At 35.1% G+C, this 19932-nt stretch overlaps 1 protein-coding gene across 7 annotated transcripts in view; it reads right to left on the bottom strand.

The window, feature by feature from the left end:
* Positions 1 to 4690: 4690 nt before the first annotated feature.
* Positions 4691 to 19932, bottom strand: part of LNPK (lunapark, ER junction formation factor) — a 99444-nt gene continuing 84202 nt past the window's right edge. For 6 of the 7 annotated variants that reach the window (XM_061434744.1, XM_061434760.1, XM_061434734.1 and 3 more), the window contains one exon: positions 4691 to 14040. In XM_061434744.1, coding sequence (XP_061290728.1) covers positions 13805 to 14040 — 236 coding nt within the window. In that variant the 3' untranslated portion in view covers positions 4691 to 13804. Of the gene's footprint in view, positions 19235 to 19932 lie in introns of all 7 variants that reach the window. The other variant, XM_061434755.1, reaches the window with a different exon arrangement.

The following is a 19932-nucleotide window of genomic DNA, read 5'->3' as shown; positions in this document are numbered from 1 at the left end:
GGGCCTCCAGGTACACTGCTGTACATAAATGGACATTTAAAATAACTACCCAAAAAAGTAAATATTTCTACAAAGCTCTAAATATATTATAAATTTACCTAATTCTCTAAATCATGAAATTCATTCATCTCTCTCACAAATTGCCACAAATTCTCAATTTGGGAAGCTTGAGTCAGATTTTGCTATAACTGCTATCATATGACGATTCTAGAGCAATCTGCACTAAGATACATCACTGTATTCTGTGTTTGTGATTATTTCTATATGTTTATCAGAACCCATCCATAAGAAGCAGTCTCCATAACTTGTTAGATTTCCAAAGAAATATATTAAGGGAAGACTAAAGATTATGGTGTCATATTACATAAAAATAAAGCAACTACTTATTAGAAGACAAAAACCTTTGATTCATTCCTCTTAATTAAAGGAATTAATGAGCTGTGTATGGCTTTGTGCAAATAAAGGAAGGAGGAGAAAGTATGTAGATGTACCAGGGCTTCCAAACCATTCTACATAGGTGGAGAGCACTTTATTCAAGCTGCTGAAAGAAAAAAAATCTAAGTTTCTCAGATTCCTTCCTAATTTCTAACTCCATATTTTTTATAAAACGTTCATTTCTATTCTTTATTCCAAAGTAACAACAGAGGTCTCTATATTTTTACTGCCCAGATAAACTCACTTTTTTCTCTGCCTTTTCTGAAAATGAACTGTTTCCCCAGAATTTGCACATACAAAAATGTTCTGAATTTTGGAATAACAGAACTATTAACTTGAATTAAAAATCTTTCTGTAACACAGTGATTTGTTGGATCTCATTACTCTAGATTTTTAATTTAAAAATTAGACTTTCTAAAAGTAATGCACATTCTTGATATTGTTTGGGAAAGTCTGGGGGAAAAGATGAAAAAACAGAGTAACACATACTATAACCCAATATGATTAGTTAAAATTTGTTATATTTGTATAAACCCCTCCCTCTCATACATCTGTATCTATTTATAGATAGATCTATATTTAGTTTTATTTTCATATACTTGTATATGAGACCAGACTGTATATACACCTGTAACTTTATATCCATGTTTCTCTTAATATCAAATCTTGAGTATTTTCTTTCATTATTAAAAATACTTCAAAAATATTTAAATGCATTATTTAAAAACTTGCCCACTCCTGAACATTTTGACCATCTACTTTTTTTCACTGTCATAATTAACTCTGGGATGAAACTCACTTGAAAATGCAATAGGTTTAGACCTACAAAGCAAATGTACAAACTCAAACTTAAGGTACATTCTGAAGGAGAAATGTAAGCAGAGACGATAGGGAAAGGAGTAAAACCATGCATTCAAGCCTTCGGCCTACTTTTGCTTGAGTGTAAAGGAAAAACTCATTACCACTTGACAGCTGTTCAATGGCCTGTAAAGGTTTAAGGGTTCAAACCTCTTCCCAGTGACCAAATGCCCATGGCTTCAGGTGCTATGGAATGGTCAATAATTGACTCAAGATTTTCATAACAGTTCATGTGAGAAAAGCTACAGGAACAAGTTGAACACCACAGAGAGCCTCTTGCTCACAGTTTGGTTTAAGAATACAACTGCACGGGGACAGGGCGGGGGATGCTTCCCTGGTGGCTCAGTGGTAAAGAATCCACCTGCCAATGCAGGAGACACAGGTTCCTTCCCTTATCCATCCAGGAAGATCCCAAATGCCACAAAGCAACTAAGCTCGTGTGCCACAATTACTGAGACTATGCTCTGGAGCCCAGGAGCCACAACTACTGAAGCCTGTGCGCCCTAGAGCCCATGCTCCACAAGAAGGAAGGCCACTGCAATGAGAAGCCAGTGCATGGCGACTAGAGAGTAGCCCCTGCTCACCGCAACGAGAAAAGGCTGTGAATACCCAGCACAGACAAAAAACAATAAAGAATGCAACTGTGTTTCTATCAATTTATAAAACACATACATAAGCTAAAAGATCTAAAGAGTGAAAGGGAACCTAAGGAAGAGAAAGCAGTTAATGTGTTACAGTGATAGAATGCAGTGAAATAGCTTTTAAAATTTTGATCATTGCACTTACATTTCCTGTATTAAAAACCAAGAGAAGGAGACAGACAAGTATTGGTGAAAAGCTAATTTTATGACATCATTTCATGAGTAGGAAGTTCCTGGGTTGAGGGGAGGCAACAAGTAGGTGTTTGGGGTAGGATGGTGAAACTTTACTTATAACATCAAAACCAGTAAGATACCTTGTGATTCCTTACAATACCCCTATCTTATTTTCAAAATGCAATCTCACTAACCTGATGAGTTTTAAGCAATTCTCATGTCTAAAAGTGATCACTGATAAAGCTATCAGCAATCTAAAAACATGCAAGACTCACACACTGAACTTCAGTTCCATTTTTATACTAATTTTGCCACTGCTGTGGCACTGCTGCTTTGTACCTCACGTATAGCTTCTGGCCATGGGGGTAATTTGATGGGTTCTTTAATGCCCAAAGAAAAGGATCTTGAGATTCAATTGTTGTTTTTAATATTATTAAACATTGATGTTAACTAGTATCTTTGGTACTTAGCTATTCTCTTAGAAGAGAGCTGCAGCATTCCTGCTTTACTGACTTGTGATCCCCTTTGAAAATTAGATGAAAGTTATGTATTCTTTTCCTAGAAAAATGTGCACATACACACATAAAATCCTGTAGAAAATTTCCAGAGGCCCTTGGACTCCCTGGATCCTTGTTAACAACCTCTATACCAGAAAGAGAGGAATTTATAGAGAAACAGTAAACCGGATGAGAGGTGTAGGAGGAGATAAAGAAAGGATGGGAAGTAGACAAAGAAGTTTCCCATTCTAGTCCACATTCCCTATTTAATTTTCACAGCAGTTCCATGCATTACATATCATTTCTCAATAGTCAAGGAAACCAAGGTTTAGAGAGATTACCTAACTTCCCCACAAGGTCATACTACTGGAAATTGGCTGAGTCAAAATGCAAACCTGGTCTCCTAACTTTTTAAGTCCTATGAATACTTCACTTAGGACTTACTAAGTCAACTTACTGCTTCTTTATCTTGGGACTTAAGATAGAACTGACCTATTAGATTAACCACTGAGTAGACAATGAACTCCCTGAGAGTAGGGTCCATGTCACACTCATTCTACATCTCCAGTGCCTGACACACTGGAGGCACTCATTAATGGAGAAATAAATATTTAAATTAACACACTGGGGCAACAATCCCATAAATAGTGGTAGAAGCTACATGCAGCTGTGTATGATCATATCATAAAGATCCTTATCACCATTAAATACTCCTTTAGATGACCACCGGGCACAGACTTCAATGTTTCAAAACACAAATGGTACACCTCTTGTATACACCTCTTGCATTTAATCCTTTTGAAAAATCACATATTTATAAAACACGAAGTAGATTTACAGAAACCTGCCTAACATTATCATGTCAAGATCTTTTGATAAGTGAACTATATTTCATCCTATGAACACCAAACTCATATTGAAAATACGTTCATAAATTAGGACTGTTTCCAAAGATACTTATTTTGCAACTGTTATGAGAACTTAAATGCATTTTTTTGTTTTTGCAGTAATTGCTCTGAAGATGAAAACTAAAGTACCATTTCAATGAGGTAAAGGTAATTGCTGCATTTACTGCTCATGTCATGTTGATGTATAACCATGTATCAAAGGTCATCCTTCTGTACTCATAAATTATCAAATTTGAAAGCACAATATTTGATTCTGACCAACCTTTAAACTGCCCACAATGTGTGTGAAAAATAGATGGAGTTCTACCTTGGGTTTAAAAAAAAAAAAAAATGAACCTATGTTTCGGAAGTAGAAGGGTCAAGAAGCCAGTGGCAAGGTTAGATGTCAGTACCATGAATCTTGCAGTGTCTTAGCTTATCAGTGAGGGCTAGTACAATGATCACAAGCTAAAATTGCTGTACTAATGAAGACAAAGGTCTAAAAAATTAGATAGCACAGCCCTTCTGACAGAGGGCAGTATCTTGTGGGCAATAATGCAGAGATAAGGACATAAATCACTTTAAAGGCAATAAAACCTATAATGCACAAATTGAATTGTTTACATGTCTACTGGAGGAGGCACTGTTGAAAACAGAAGTGTCAGCCACATACCTCTTGTTACTCATCTGCACAAGGCAGTCCAGAATTCTGCTTCTTCCTTAGAAGGGAAGTCATCTGCTCCCCTTTTCCTCTGCCCACTCGAAGCTCACAGCACTACTGTCCTGACTCACAATTTAGTAGTCTTGTGCCATCCTATTCTAAAAGGAGTGCTGAACATTCATGCTTGCTTCAAACTATTGCTAACAATTGTTTGCTAGGATAAATTGGTCTTATCAGAATCTATTAAAACCTGAACAGCTGCTGCCCCTGCATTTGCTGGTTGGGGGAGGGGAGGAGGTGTGGCAGGGTGGAGGGTGGGGGTAGGGGGGAAATGGCAGCAGGAAAGGAAAAATCCCCACTCTTCAGTAAGGACTGTGGCTGTATTAAACAAATAAAATACCATTTACTTTCATCAAGCCCAACTACAGGAGATTGCCCTGTTGAAGAAAGATCATACAAACATCAAAAAGAATCCAGGTCTTTAAAAACCAAAAGAAAAAAATCGTGTTGAAAAGAGTCTACAACATCCACCCAAAACATGTTTCAAGCGTATAAATTTTATTTCAGTCAATACTCAGTTCATTTTATAAAATTCACAACATCCTATTCTGAAAAGTCATGTATTCTTTGGCTGTATGAAGACTCATAATTGAGAATACAAATTCATTCCAAAATTTGATTTCATCTATTCCTAGGAAAGGTTTTTTTTTAAACCCTACTACTTATAATTTAATAAAATACGTCAACTCTTGGCAGGTAGGCAAAGCCTTTATAATTCTTGCTATAGACATTAAGGCACAAGTAGCCTTTCTCATTTTCAGAAAAAAATAGCTGACTATAATTCATAAACTATAACACACTAAGCAAGTTTGAATTACATTTGCCATGTACAGTATACCTCATGTTTAATGATTTTTTGAGGAAAAGTACTCAATTTTAAGATGTTTTTGTGTCTGGGCTCCAACAGATACAATGTCCAAAACCAGCAGCTTAATCCAGAAAATTCTAACTTAATGTCAGTTGCAACATTAAATGGTCAGAAATGAGAAAATAAACATAAAAATGAGATTTTTTAAAAACACCATTCCATAGGTAATTAAAATATGGGATCGAGGGTGGGGAGAGTAGGGATCTTCAAGAATGGAAATTTTCTAAAGAACCCAAATTACAGATACAATTTAGAAATCATACCCAAATAACAGACTCACGTGAATCAAGGAAGAGCTCTGACCCTGTGGTGCCCCTCAGCACACCAGCTCTTAGGCCATCTTCAGCTTGGTTCATTCACAGTTATTAAGCATCTATCTCAGACATTAAGAATTCAAAACAAATGAATCCTCCCCATCCTCAAGGTGCTCATACAGTTCCCATTTTCTCATATCTTGAGCTACTCCTTCTCACTTTGTATCCCCAATTCCTGTATTTGTAGGAGTTACAGATAGAAGTAGCATACCAACCACTAGTGCTGATCAACTCAGGTCTATCACAGGAATCCATTCTCTAAACGGACAGGTAGCTGACACCATGCCAGCTTTCAGTTTTGTTTTAATCTGTGCTGTTCTGTTGGAGGAATGCAAAAGTGAGAAATACAAGACTGAGCAACATGGCCTTTTTTCTGTGTTAACAATCAAACGAGGGAGGCAGACAATAAACAAGAGGTCCGGAGATTACAAGTTCTACATGGTGTATAAAGAACAACAGGAACAAAAAGCAAGTAACTGCTTAGGGAGGTTGAGGAAGTCACTCGGATTACAGAGTTAGCTCTTCAGGAAATGAGAGTTGACAGGAGTAGCATCATGGAAGATCAGTGCGAGGCATCTCTCAGAAGTGTGGTCAGAAGGCGAGGGAGAACAGTAGGAGACAAGGCCAGAAAAGAAGGGCATGCTTACAAGCCACCCAAGGAGGTAGCCAGACACAAGTGAGCCTGACAATAATTTTTGAAATTTGTGTTTTAGAACACTCCAACAGCAATGTGGACAATGGACTTTAAAAAAAGAAAAAAAAAAAGACAAAAGCATCAGTTGAAATTTTCCTAAGTTGTGAGGAACAAACTTTCTGGCCCTTTCCCTTCTCAATAATTCAAATAATTTGAGGTTTGCAAACTCCTTCACACTATAAAATCTGCACTAAAGACTATAGTAGTATTTCCCATTGTGCATATGGGTAGGTTCATGCATACTACTATTCAACAGATAATTTATTGTCTCTTCTATACACCAGGCACTGGGAATATAATAAGCAAAACCAGATATGGCCTTGACTTCAACGAGTTCATAGTCTGGTGCAAAAGATAATATTATGAAAGAATTTCAAGAGGAGGGTACGTCAGAGTGGAAAGTCTGACAAGTGTTAGGTTAAGAGAAGACTGCCCTGAAGAAGTAACAATTGAGTTATCACAAAAATGAGAAACCCAAGAGCCTGAGTCTATTTCTTTCAGCCAACAGAGGAGGAGAAAACTCATAGGTAGTGAAAAGGACAGAACTTAGAGATCCTAGGTTTCAATTCCATTTACTATCCATAAATTAAGTAATCTTGGGGAATTCATTTAATCCCTGCTTGACAGGATTCCAGCCCCTCACATGGCTGTGTGAGACTATATGAGAATGTATATGAAAGTATCCAGGGCACAGGGCCTGACCAAGAACAGGTATTCAAAAAAAAATGTTCATTTAATTCCCCACTTTCTTCATCCTTCAAAACCAGACTTAAGATAGAAATACTTATTTTCACAAAAATAAATTTTTCCCAGTTTTCCTAAATCAGGTGCCAGGGATCTGGTAAACGTCTTTGGCAGTTGAAAATTTGGCCCGTTCTCATATAATCCTGGAATAAGAACTTAAACTAATTTATGAGGGAGATTTTGAGAACTTTTTTTAATCTTCTCAGAGTGCTTCCAGATTCTATCAATTTTGCTGCCAAAAAAAAAAAAAAAAAAGGAAGGCACAAATATTTTTTTAAAAAAGAGAAAAATGCATAAAACAGAAAATCTAGGTTTTAAAAAACATCAAGTAATATAGAGGTATGAAAGTGGATAGTATTTTTTTTTCCTAAAACCCATGAGTAGTATAAATTAAACTACATATAACAGGAGCTTTGGAGGAAAAAGAATAGGAAATCGAATGCAATATAAGTTTCATACAAAGGTAAACTGATAAAGGTAACTGGGGGGACACCTACTATCTAATAAATAATTTTTAAAGGCATTTTAAAATAGTATTAAAGTAGAAAATGTAGATTAGTTTCCAAGGAGGAAAGAAATTAGGCTGATACAAATAGTTTATGGATTGATAAAAATTCTGTACTCATTAATAATTTTAATTCACTTTATTTGTATTCTTATGGTTATATTCTAATAAATGTACTTTTCTATATTTATAAGTTTATCAGTCTAAACTCAGAGCCTGAATCTGTGGATATAAATCACCTTAAAGAAGGTCACCAGCACACTTAACCAGTCTCATTTGCTTCTGTTTTTCTGTGTGTGCATAATAAAGTCAACTGACCAAGTGACTATGAGGAGGACTGACTAGGGTTCCTGTCTTTTTTCTAGCAGCTGTTCCTCTTTATCTCTGACCATGTTACTGTGTGATTATCTCAACTGGGTTTCACTGAGACAGAAACTGAAGCTCTAGCAATGAACTATTTAAAACTAAGTTTATTGTTTGCAGTTCACAACAAAAACTCTTTGTTTTATTGCTTTACTAATTTGGTGGTGGTGTTCAGTCGCTCTGTTGTGTCCAACTTTCTGCAATCCCATGGACTGCAGCACACCAGGCTTCCCTGTCTTTCATTATCTCCCAGAGTGTGCTCAAACTCATGTCCATCGAGTCGGTGATGCTATCCAATCATCTCATCCTCTGTCATCGCCTTCTCTTCCTGCCTTCAATCTTTCTCAGCATCAGGATCTTTTCCAATGAGGCGGCTCTTTGCATTGGGTGGCCAAAGTATTGGAGTTTCAGCTTCACCATCAGTCCTTCCAATGAATATTCGGAACAATTTCCTTTAGAATTTACTGGTTTGATCTCCTTGCAATCCAACTGACTCTCATGAGTCTTCTCCAACACCACAGTTCAAAAAAAAAATCAACTCTCTGGCACTCAGCCTTCCTTCTTTATAGTGCAACTCTCCCATCCATACATGACTTCTGGAAAAACCAGAGCTTTGGACCAGATGGACCTTTGTTGGCAAAGTAATGTCTCTGCTTTTTAATATGCTGTCTAGGTTGGCCATTCTTCCAATGAGCAAGCATCTTTTAATTTCATGGCTGCAGTCACCATCTGCAGTGATTTTGGAGCCCAAGAAAATGAAGTCTGTCAGTTTCCATTTTTTCCCCTCTATTTGCCATGAAGTGACATCATCAGATGCCATGATCTCTTTTTTGAATGTTGAGTTTGAAGCCAGCTTTTTCACTCTTTCACTTTCATCAAGAGGCTCTTTAGTTCCTCTTCATTTTCTGCCATGAGGCTGGTGTCATCTGCATATTTGACGTTATTGGTATTTCTCCCAGAAATCTTGATTCCAGCCTGTGGTTCATCTAGCCCAGCGTTTCACATGATACACTCTGCATATAAGTTAAATAACCAGGGTGACAATACACTAATTTGGTAGAGTCAATACATTTAGGTCTTTAATAATTCTAAAACAAGTCAAATTACAAACTGTAAGATTTGGCAGATCATCAATTCACAATCATCTCTGTCTTAGTCTGTCTTCATGTAAATACTTTTATTATTTTAATAGCTCTAAGAGTTCATAAACTATATGTAAATCTCTTCTATAATTCTTACAATGAATTGATGTTATACTAGATAATGACACCACATTATTTTCTTTCAATTTTCTAAAGCAGATCTGTATCCATAATTGTCTCAAAATTGCTATAATTCCACAAATTATCCTCATTCTTTGACCCTTCCACTAACTGATTTGAGCGCAGTCCAACAGGCATTATTGTAGAGTAATACTATAAGGTAAAATAAAGGAAAAAATAAGAAAAGAAGTTTTAAGATAGTTAAGTAGTTACTGTCAGCTGGAAATAGAAATAAACATGTTACATATTTTAAATACATAAACTCTAACACCAATAATTATTGGCAGTATAAAAACAGTGGTTTAATATAAAGCATCCTACATTAAGAGCTGAGATTCGAGTTCTGACTTGCTTAGGCGCTAACTCTCCCCATGACTTCATGTAAGACATTTAGTATTTCTAACACCCAGCATATAATGTTTAATGAAAATCATTATATAATTAGAACCTCTCCCCTCACTACATGAAAAGATAGCTCTTCAGATTCAGTTATGTTCAGCAAACAATAGTGATTGTGTGTCCAATGCACTGGGCTTCCCCAGTGGCTCAGACAATAAAGAATATGCCTGCGATGCTGGAGACCCAGATTTGATCCCTGGTTTGGAAAGATCCCCTGGAGAAGGGAATGGCTACCCACTCCTGTATTCTTGCCTGGTAGTGAGAAAGACCAAGTACAAAAATAAAGAGCATAGCTTAATAATTAGCAAGATTTCTAAACTTGGATTCTGACTGGAACTATGTCACTTGAATCCAACAACTGAGTGTCCTCCTGTCTGTGCAAGTGGGAAAATATCCCAGGCAGAGGAAGAGCAGGGGATTAGGAAAAAACACTGCATTTGCAAACAGAGATAACAGTATAGCTATACTGAAAGTGTGGGGGTACAGGGGCAGAAAAACAGTGGCAGCAGCTGTAGTGAGAAACGCCAGAAGAAACTAGGAGCAAAGTTACACAGGCTTTGTAAGCCGTATGGGTAACTTTGGACCTCATTCTAAGAACAGTGAGGAATAATTAAAGGGTTTAAGCAATGGTATGACATGATTTGTTTTCCAGTTATGAAAACTCTTTCAGGCTGAAGTAGACAGAATAGATAGCCATGGACAAGACTGGAGACAAGGAAACCAGTTAAGAAACAGTTTTGAGATGAAGGAGGCCTGAATTAGAAGGCAGTACAACAGTAATAAGAAGTAAGACTTCTAAAGTCATATGTGTGTGTATGTGTTAATTGCTCAGTTGTGTCTGACTCTTTGCGACCCCATGGACTGTAGCCCACCTGGCTGCTCCATCCATGGGATTCTCCAGACAAGAATACTGGAGTGGGTAGCCATTCTCTTCTCCAGGGAATTTTCCTGACCCAAGGATTGAACATGGTTTCTTGCATTGCAGCCTGATTCTTTATGGTCTGAGCCACCTGAAGTTATTTGCCTGCATTCAAGTCTCAGATTTTTCACTTATCCAGTTGCTTACTCTCTATACATGTTTTCCTATCTATAACCCAGAGAAAAAAATCCTCACAGGGTTGTTGCCAAGGAACAAATAATACTTAAACAACAGTTAGCATGGTGCTTGGTACATAGTAAGAATGCAAATGTTTACTATCATTAATGTAAGGTTAATGGGATGGAGAAATGAGAATATAACAGGAAGATGCTTAGGAAACAGAAAATGACAGTTAAGGTACAGGAAAAAGGGGAAAGGAATGAGTGGACAAACTCTAGTTTCTAGCTTGCACAGTAGCACTATTGATAAGATGAGAAGCACAGAAATTAAACTGAAACATAGAAACTTTTTGAAGGTTTTGAAGGAGAAAATAGTGTTCACTATTTAATAAATTGATTGGGAGAGACAGTCATTCCAGTAGGCAGGTATATCTATCACTCTAAAGTGAAGGAAAGAGATCAAGGCTGAAGATCTGAGAATGAGAGAGACAGATGTAATTAAGTCCATGGGGGTTGATGAGAGCCTTTAGAGAGAGAATACACAGAGTGAAGAAATGCTGACAAGGTAGAAAGGTGAAACACCAACATGTAAATGATGGGCAGAGGAAGGGAAACCTGCAGAGGACACTGAGAGAAAAGGAGCAGAGGAGTAAGAGAACAATAGTGGGAGAACTCAAAAGCCAAAAGAAAAAAAGTTTCAAACTAAAGGGAGCACCCAAGAGTGTCAATGGAATTAGGTAAGAACTGAGTTTTTGCTGAATTTAGCAACAAAGTTATTCATTCACCTAATAAATAATAAATGTGTCAAACACTGTACCAGGCTCTGGAGATACAAAGGTAAATAAGACAGAACCTTGCACACAAAGACTCTTAAGTCTTGAAGAAATTCAGTAAACTAATAAACAGATAAAATACTCATAGATTATAATAACATGACAGGATTGAGTAAAAGGCAGAGACCAGCTTTAGATACAGAGCTTGGGAGGGCATCTCTCTGAGGAAAGAACATTTAAACTGAGACCTAAGGTGGGAAAGGGTTTAGCTTAGTCAGAGAATTGAAAGACACCCTAAGGCTTCAGCATAATGATGGAAGAGAGACAGAGAGAAAAGCCAGACATGTTTGTAGATTATGCTAAGGGCATAGTGAGAAGTTTACATGATGACCTGTTGAGCATTAGTAAGTAGGGAAGCGAAGGTTACTCTAGCTCACAGCACTGATTAGTTTGCTTTTCCTCATTTATACTAGTCTTAATAATCAGAAATAGGACACTATACCACTCTTCAACCATTAACTGTTTATTATAATATCAGAAGAAACGTTTCTATTTTAATAGGTACTACATGATTACAGCATGTTACCTGTTACATTAATTCACCTATTTTAACCTTCTTCCATAGATACTTCTGATATCTACTTAATTCTATCACTAAATTGTATTTCTCTGAGATTACTCATTTTTCAGAATTTGAATGTTTTATAACAAGAAGACTCAGCAAAGTGTTACTAAAGTGTTATGGGCCAATAATACACACACCAAAAAAACTGATGGGCTTCATCAAAAAAGGGAAAAAGGAGACTATATTCTGTAGTATTATTATATGCCACAGTTTCAGGTTCCTATTGCCTTAATCTATGCATTTATATACATGTATAAGATAAAGAAAACCTATACAGAAAACTTTGGCTTGATGCCAAATTATATTTCATGTTGTTTTTTCATTTCCTTATCTGCAAGAAGGAGAATTCAGACCTCTTCCACATTTCACAAAGATATCAAGAGTATAAAATGCTACCACTTAATATCTACTATCAGACAGTCAGCTAGGCCCACTACATTAATTACTTTTTATTGTCCTCATACTCCAAAAAGTAGGTATTCTTCCAATTTTAAAGGTGAAAAAACATGACCTCAGTGAGGTCAGGTGACTTGCCCAAGACTGCAGAGCTAGAATTCAAGCCCAATCCTATAATCTTGAAAACTCTCAGACTATTAACAGATTTGGGTTCCTTTAAAAAACCTATCAGATATAAGGTATTAAATCATAAAGATGAATTTTTAAATGATAATAAATGGTTATTTTATTTAATTTTTAACAAACCATATATAACTTAGAAATACTTGCCATATACACCATTCCTGTATATTCCTTCCTTTGGCATAACTTGATAGTTTTTTCTTAGTAATAGATAAAAAGAAAATAGAAAAGATAACAAGAATTACTATTCTGGGTCGAAAAAATTGCCAGTTAGTCCTTAATACACATATTAAATCCAATGAACTACTAGTAATTAACTGCCTATTCTCACAAAACTATGTCTCTCAAAATTAAAAACTACAAATGGCCTAAGGTTTTCCTGAATCAGAAAAATCTAACCTCAGATTAGAACCTCTAAATGTCACTAATTCTCTGAACTTGAAAGGTAACAAATTTGAATAAAAAGATCATAATTTTTTCTCAGCATAATTTATAGATTTACTGAATCGTGAGCTCTTCCTACTAAGACTTTTCAGGTAGCTAAGTCATCTACCAAGCTATTGTCTGAAGAAGTCTAGATATTTAACAAAAAGAAATTGCTTCCAGATCATCTTTATTTTCCTTAACAAAATACACATACGAGCACAAAATTCACTTATAATAGCATTATTTTACAAATATAAATAATGTTCAAAATTCAAGTACAGTCAAGTGCAGAGATATTTCCTATATGTTAATATGTAAACATAAGCTAATTATATACATCAGGTACCTCTGGCCCAGCTGCAAAATAAGAGACATCAAAAGTAACACTGCACTTGACTGTTCGACTGCATTCTTACTGAGAATTCACACAAATGCCTATATTATTACTGTAATAACTTTCACATCTCTTAATGTAAATGCCTAAATAGATTTTTACCCCCTGGCAAATATCACAAGAGTTAAAATTCTATCCATTTTAATAATGAAGTATTAAAAATCTTAATTGAGTTTCATTCCTTAAAACAAATGCCATACATAAAAAATAAAAATAAAATAAAATAAAAAATAAAACAAATGCCATTAGAACTTATTCCTAACCAAAGTTCTTCCTATGCCAAATGTATTTACAGGTCACAAGAAGAAAACAAAACTTCTATTATATTTGTTTACTTTTAGAACAGAAAAAAATACCTAAACATTGTCTGAACAGTGTGGGTTTCTGTACATTCAAAAGGATTTTACTTTACTGACACCATTTGCTTTTAATTTTAATAGCCAGTAGACGTAAGTCTGACATATTGAAATAGCTAGGCAATTTGAAATTCAAACGAAACCAAGCATGTCTTTGGGGGGGCGGAAAAAAAGAAAGTACCACCTAAAAAAGCAATAACTGACATCAGCAAGACTAAAAATATCCAGTTGAAGGCACATGGAAGTATTTACTACATTGTCAAAGATTCTCCACTTAGTTCAGGATTAGGAACAGCACTAGCTCTGGGAACTGCTGACTTGTCTTCATTCATTGAGGTTTCTTCATTCTCGGTCTCTTCTTGTTTCTCCTCTGGTTCCTCTATGCCAGATGCTTGTTCAATCACTGGGTTTGTCTGCTCTGTATCTGGTATTTTGTCATCTGTCTGTTCTGTACTATTATCTAGAACATCTTGTTCTTCTAAAGATTCTGAAAAGATAAAGAGTAAAAACTTCAGGAATAGTTAATGTTAATAACTACTAAATAAGATAAGCATGTGCAAAGAAACTAAGAAACAGAAGAATAGTCTAACATTATCCTTAAAATATATCTTTTTAATGTACTTAAGTACATCATGCATGCATACTCAGTTGCTAAGTCATGTTGACTCTTTTGCAATCCCTGGATCTCACCAGGCTCTTCTGTTCACAGGATCTTCCAAGCAAGAATACTGGAGTGGGTTGCCATGCCCTTCTCCAGGGGATATTCCCAACCCAGGGATCAAACCCATGTCTCCTGCATTGGCAGGCAGATTCTTTACCACTGAGCCACTTTGGAAGCCTATCCCTAGAGCATACCATATATGAAATGGTATGAATGAAGGAAAAAACAATTTGGGGGAAACATACCCATAAACATAATTTTACCTAAAGCCCCATCGTTCACAAAATAAATGAACTATCATAATACTTAAGAACTTTCCTAAAGATGGATTTGAAAGCTGAATGTCTGAATATATCAAAATTAAAATAGAATTATGTATTATAAGACAACAGCCCAGGAAAAACAGCAAATGCACTAACTCCCAGATTATGTGTCCTGAAGGAACTAGTGTCTCTTGCGTCCAGGCAACACTGTGACCAATGAGTAAATGTGTACCTTTGTAGGGTGCATATGTGTGTTTAGGAAGTGTGATTTCCCACACTGATTTACATCTCTATTATCCATGACTGTGGGGGTCTGGATCCACCTTTTCCAAAGACAAGACAAGTCTTCCTTCATCCCTGTGCAAGACAAGTCCTTGGGATTTAAACCTCTGGGTCAGAATATGCTACATACCTTGAATGCTAGGGAGCGAAAGGGAAGAGTCTTTTGCCTCTGTCTCCATTAGCAGAGGCCAAGTAAAGGCATTGGTTCCTAATCTGAAAGTTTACTCCCTTCAAACTCTCTTTTGAGTGTCATTAAACTCATATCTCTTAATAATAATTTAATAATAATAACTTTAATTCTTCAAAGTTTAAAGAATAGGAAAGGGAAGGAAATGACAGGAGCAGAGTTTTGGGCCACTCAATTTCCAAATCAAAGATAAACACCTAACTTTGAGGTGTTTCTGTGTTTTGTTTCTGTAATAATAAATAGCAACTAATATTACTGCTAGGAGAAATACGGTTAAACTACATCAGCAAAGCAAATAAGGACATTTTCATACCCTCACAGATGATCCCTTATAATATATTACAAATGCTACTGATTCAAAAATCTGGAGGACAGGCCAGTTTACACTAGTAAAAAGTTCTAGTTTTGTTCCTTGTAGAATAGTAACCCACTCCAGTATTCTTGCTGGAGAACCCCATGGACAGAGGAGTCAGGCGGGCTATAGACCATAGAGCTGCAAAGAGTCGGATACAACCAAAGCAACTTAGCATATAATAAATGCCAGTATTTTGATAACAAAATTAATACTTTTTAAAGAAAATATGCTTACATGGAGGTTTTATAAATTCATGGTTTTATCATATCAGTTTTAATAAATATAAATTATATCACATACTCTAGGTGGATTTGAAAATAATTTTTTAACTTATTTTTAAAGATATTTTCGACTCTAGTTTATGGAATTAATCACAATCTCTTTCTCTCTTTTTATATATAGAACAAAAAGCCAAAATTGCATAGCTAGGGACATCTAAGTTAACGAGGTTTACTGTATGGAAACTTCATATGCTCACAAAAAGATGAGGAATGTTCACATGTCACAAAAATGCTATTTTTATTGTAAAAGGAACATAAAATGGCACTGTCACCACTTGGAATCTTACAAAAATCCAAAGTTGAAAAGCAGGAGGTCGAGTCATGTTATACAAAGTTGTGTTATATCCAGTGGTCAAAGGAAAAGCAGAAAGTGAAATGAAACTCTATGGACATGTACAGACCATTTCTGCTACAAGGGCAAGCAAACTGTTCAGTGGAACACTTCAGGAGTCAATAAGTGAAAGTCACTCAGTCATGTCCAACTCTTTGCGACCCCGTGGACTATACAGTCCATGGAATTTTCCAGGCCAGAATACTGGAGTGGATAACCCTTCCCTTCTCCAGGGGATCTTCCCAACCCAGGGATTGAACCCAGGTCTCCTGCATAGCAGGTGGATTCTTTACCAGCTGAGCCACAAGGGAAGTCAATAACCATTTGTAATTCTACCTTCACAGAATTTATCCAGGGTAGAATTTTAAGAGTCACTGTTTTCTACAACTCTCTGGCCATAGAGCAATACTTACTTGCCAAGAATTTTACAAGTGGTTATGATTTAGTAAAACCTCCAATAAAGTTACACGAAATGAAAAAACAAAAAGCTCAGAACTCAGGACTCAACTCATCAATAAGCATGCTTCAGTGAACATGGGCCCACATAGTTTGTTATCTGTTTTGATAGATTAACTCAGTATTAAACAGGAGAGGTATCAAAGTTTATGATTTATCATATTAAAGCTTTGTGATGTAATTATTTTCAGAAATAGACACATCGCCAGTCAAATACAATACAAATTTTAAAATTCTGGAATCTTAAAGAAGCAGTTAATACAAAGAGAAAAATTATAATACTTAATTTTGTTAACGTATATAGAGGTGAATTCTAAGATATACACGTGAATTCTACAAAAGTCAATTATTTTCATAACTAGAAAATAGCATTATACACAAAACCTGCTCATCAATACTATATTGTATTTCAGAAAATATACAGAAGACTAAAAAATGGTGAAATGATGAAAAGGGTTTGAGAACAAAAAGCGTATTAAATGACTACTTTTCTTCCCCCAGGTTAATCTGTAGAAAAGTAATATTAATAGCAGTTAATGTTACAAAAATTTGGTACGTGTCATGATACCTATAATGCAGATATCAGCTAGTCTAAACAACATAGATATTCAGTGTATGTATGTCAGTGTCTTTTTGTGAGAGGTCATCACTACAAGCTTCAAGTGAACTAGATGCACAAGATTAACAGAAATTTAATTACATACCAGTTTAATAACTAAACCACAGAACTTTATAAAAAGATAATTAAATATATTCCAAAAGTACTTACTTTATTTCTGCAGGAGAGTATCATTTGCCACAGAAGAAAACAGTAAATTTCTTCTGTGAAGCTGTAGTTTATATATAATAGTTGGTGGTATAAAATTCATTACAGTAGATGTCAATATTTGGGCATAAAATACCAAAAGAGAAACCATATTTCATGTTCACACTAATTAAACAGGTCTACTCTTCCCTGTGCAGCACCAGTTTAAGACTAAAATTAATACAAGGTTACTCGAATGACCTAATTCCATCTGTAGGAAAATTTTTTAAATCACCTTTGACATCTGTAATGCCAAGAAAACAATCTATCACAATGTGATAAAACAAAAATGATCCATGGGATTTGTTCCTTACCTGACTCCTTCCCCTTCTATTCTCCTACCCCAATATTCTTGAGAAAAAAGCTTTTCCCACCAAACTGTAACAACTGGCTTCTGGTTGTTTGGGTAAAGCTTCAATTCAGCTAGATAGCTCAACCTCATAAAACTGAATGTAACTGTATAATGAACACTGCCACTGCCTCACCTATAAACCACAAACATGCAAAAACATTTAAGAAGACCACCGTCCATTTAGGTTTTTATTCTAGCTCTTGAAAGGATAATTCTCTAAAAAAATTAAAGAATAGTTAACAAAACAATTTCATACATCTCCAAAAGAAACACATAATTTCTGCAGCAAAATACATGAGTCTATTTATATTATGTATTCCAAAACTCCTAATATTTTGGTGATTTAGATTCTTACTTCTTACTCCTTTTTACAATAACTTTAAAAAAATTTTGCCTTGCTAACATATCAGTACCTACTATATGTACAGACTATAAAACTCACCCAAAGGAAATTTGTTAAATTAAAATGGACAATTTGTCTTTAACTCACAGATTTTCAAGTTTTTTAAAGATTCTTCTGCCTTAAGAAAAACAGCCAACTTATATTCAAGGACCAAAGACACAAATTTCATCCCAAAATGCAACTTACTGGCTCAATGAATAAAATTCAAATAAATGATAACCACCTATGAGAAAATAGCTCATTTTAAACATAAAGATGTTGTGTAATTATTTACCATTTGTTAACAAATCCATTAGAAGAGTCATTAGAATGTCATTATTAAGCAATAATGTAAAACTATTAGATGAAGGTGTTTCAGAAAAGGAAACCAACAGGCTAAAAGATCTCTATGTCTAAAACAAGCATGAAAAAAACATAATATAGGCAAGTTTACATCTTGAGTAAGCTATACATAGCTAAAAATAAAGACATAAGTTTTTCTGATCTGATACATAGAATTCAATAAAATCTACATTATCAAATAGCACAATTTCCTAAAGCACCTAATAAGCAAAACTAAAAACAGAACTTTCCTTAGTTCAACATAACCTAATGGTAACAGTATTATTGTTGAAACAAAAGAAAGGGAAGAGCAAAAATCGGATTATCAAGATAAATTTCACCTTATATAAATTGTACTTGCTATTTTTGATAGTACTAAGTAGATGCCATGAGTTTTATTACTAGTAAGTTATTTCCAGTGAATAAAGCTATATTCTACTAAAAGAATTACATAAGATCTAACTAAATATAACTGAACAACAAAAACAATATTAACATTTTTTAAACATGCTAACTCCAAATCACTATACTGGAATATTAATAGTGTAGTAACCTTGTACTCTAATTATTATCACATCTAACAAAAAGAATACTATGAATCAATTATTTTGAAAAACACATTTTAAAAAGAAGAAAAACTGATAAACTGACTTTAACATGGCTTAGCAGACACTCAAATATTACTGTACTATTCATTTCACAATAAAAGAAACCAAAGAAACTAAAAACCAGCTCATTACTTTGACATACCATATCTAGCATGCTCTTAGAATAAAGTGACAATCTTAATTTTTTTGTTTTCTCTAATGTTTTATTACCAAAACATCCGTGTACACAGTTTTAGAAAAAATTTTAGGAATTCAAATGAGCAGTTAACAGGAAGAATTTCTTTCTTCTAGCGCTCCTTCTTTGATGAAAACTTTCCAAGGTTTCATGTGTTGTTCCAAGAGTGGTCCAAAAATTTCAAAAGCCTTATGCCTCACCCTAAATGCAAAATATTCCAGTAGAATGAAGATAAAATTTAAAGTCTTGCATCATAAATTGAAAAAAGGATTTCTTGTATTAATTCTAGATTCACATAAATGGTTATGAACTATTCTTTGAAAAAACATTAAGACGAAAGAAAGTTACCTTTTGGTTCCATCTGTAAATTCAGTAACACAATCTCAAGAAGCTGGTTCAATACTTTTAAAAATATATAAAAATTGAAACAGGAAAGTTTTTCTTTCAGACCCTAAGTTTTGTGTAATTTTTCTACACAGAAGTGTAGAAATCAGCAATCTAAGCCCTTCATCACTCTGGCTGTCAACAGAGGGAGTAGCTGATTGAGATGATATGCTCCTTACTTCACAGTTCAATTTAATCATAAAGGTACGCCACCAGTGTTTAAATAAATGCAGCTTTATCTCTTCATCAGAAATACTTTCCACCATTTACTAATGGAATCCAGCTTGAAATTGATAACCGTATATCACAGTGTTGAGAGACAGGAGTCTTGGAAAAAATTTTGTCTTCTGACAAACCAAAGAAGTAAAACGATGCTCATAATAGCCATTTTGATGAATCCAAAAAGAAGAATGAAGAAGTTACTACTATAGTGACTATCTTAACCAAATGGAATTGTTCCTTCAGTTTCTAGCATTGTGGAGCTATCATACCCTGCCTCAATGTCTTCACCTATT

Source organism: Bos javanicus, chromosome 2, assembly GCF_032452875.1.
Source record: "Bos javanicus breed banteng chromosome 2, ARS-OSU_banteng_1.0, whole genome shotgun sequence".
Taxonomy (NCBI): Eukaryota; Metazoa; Chordata; class Mammalia; order Artiodactyla; family Bovidae; genus Bos; species Bos javanicus.
This window is presented reverse-complemented; position numbering and strand designations above follow the sequence as displayed.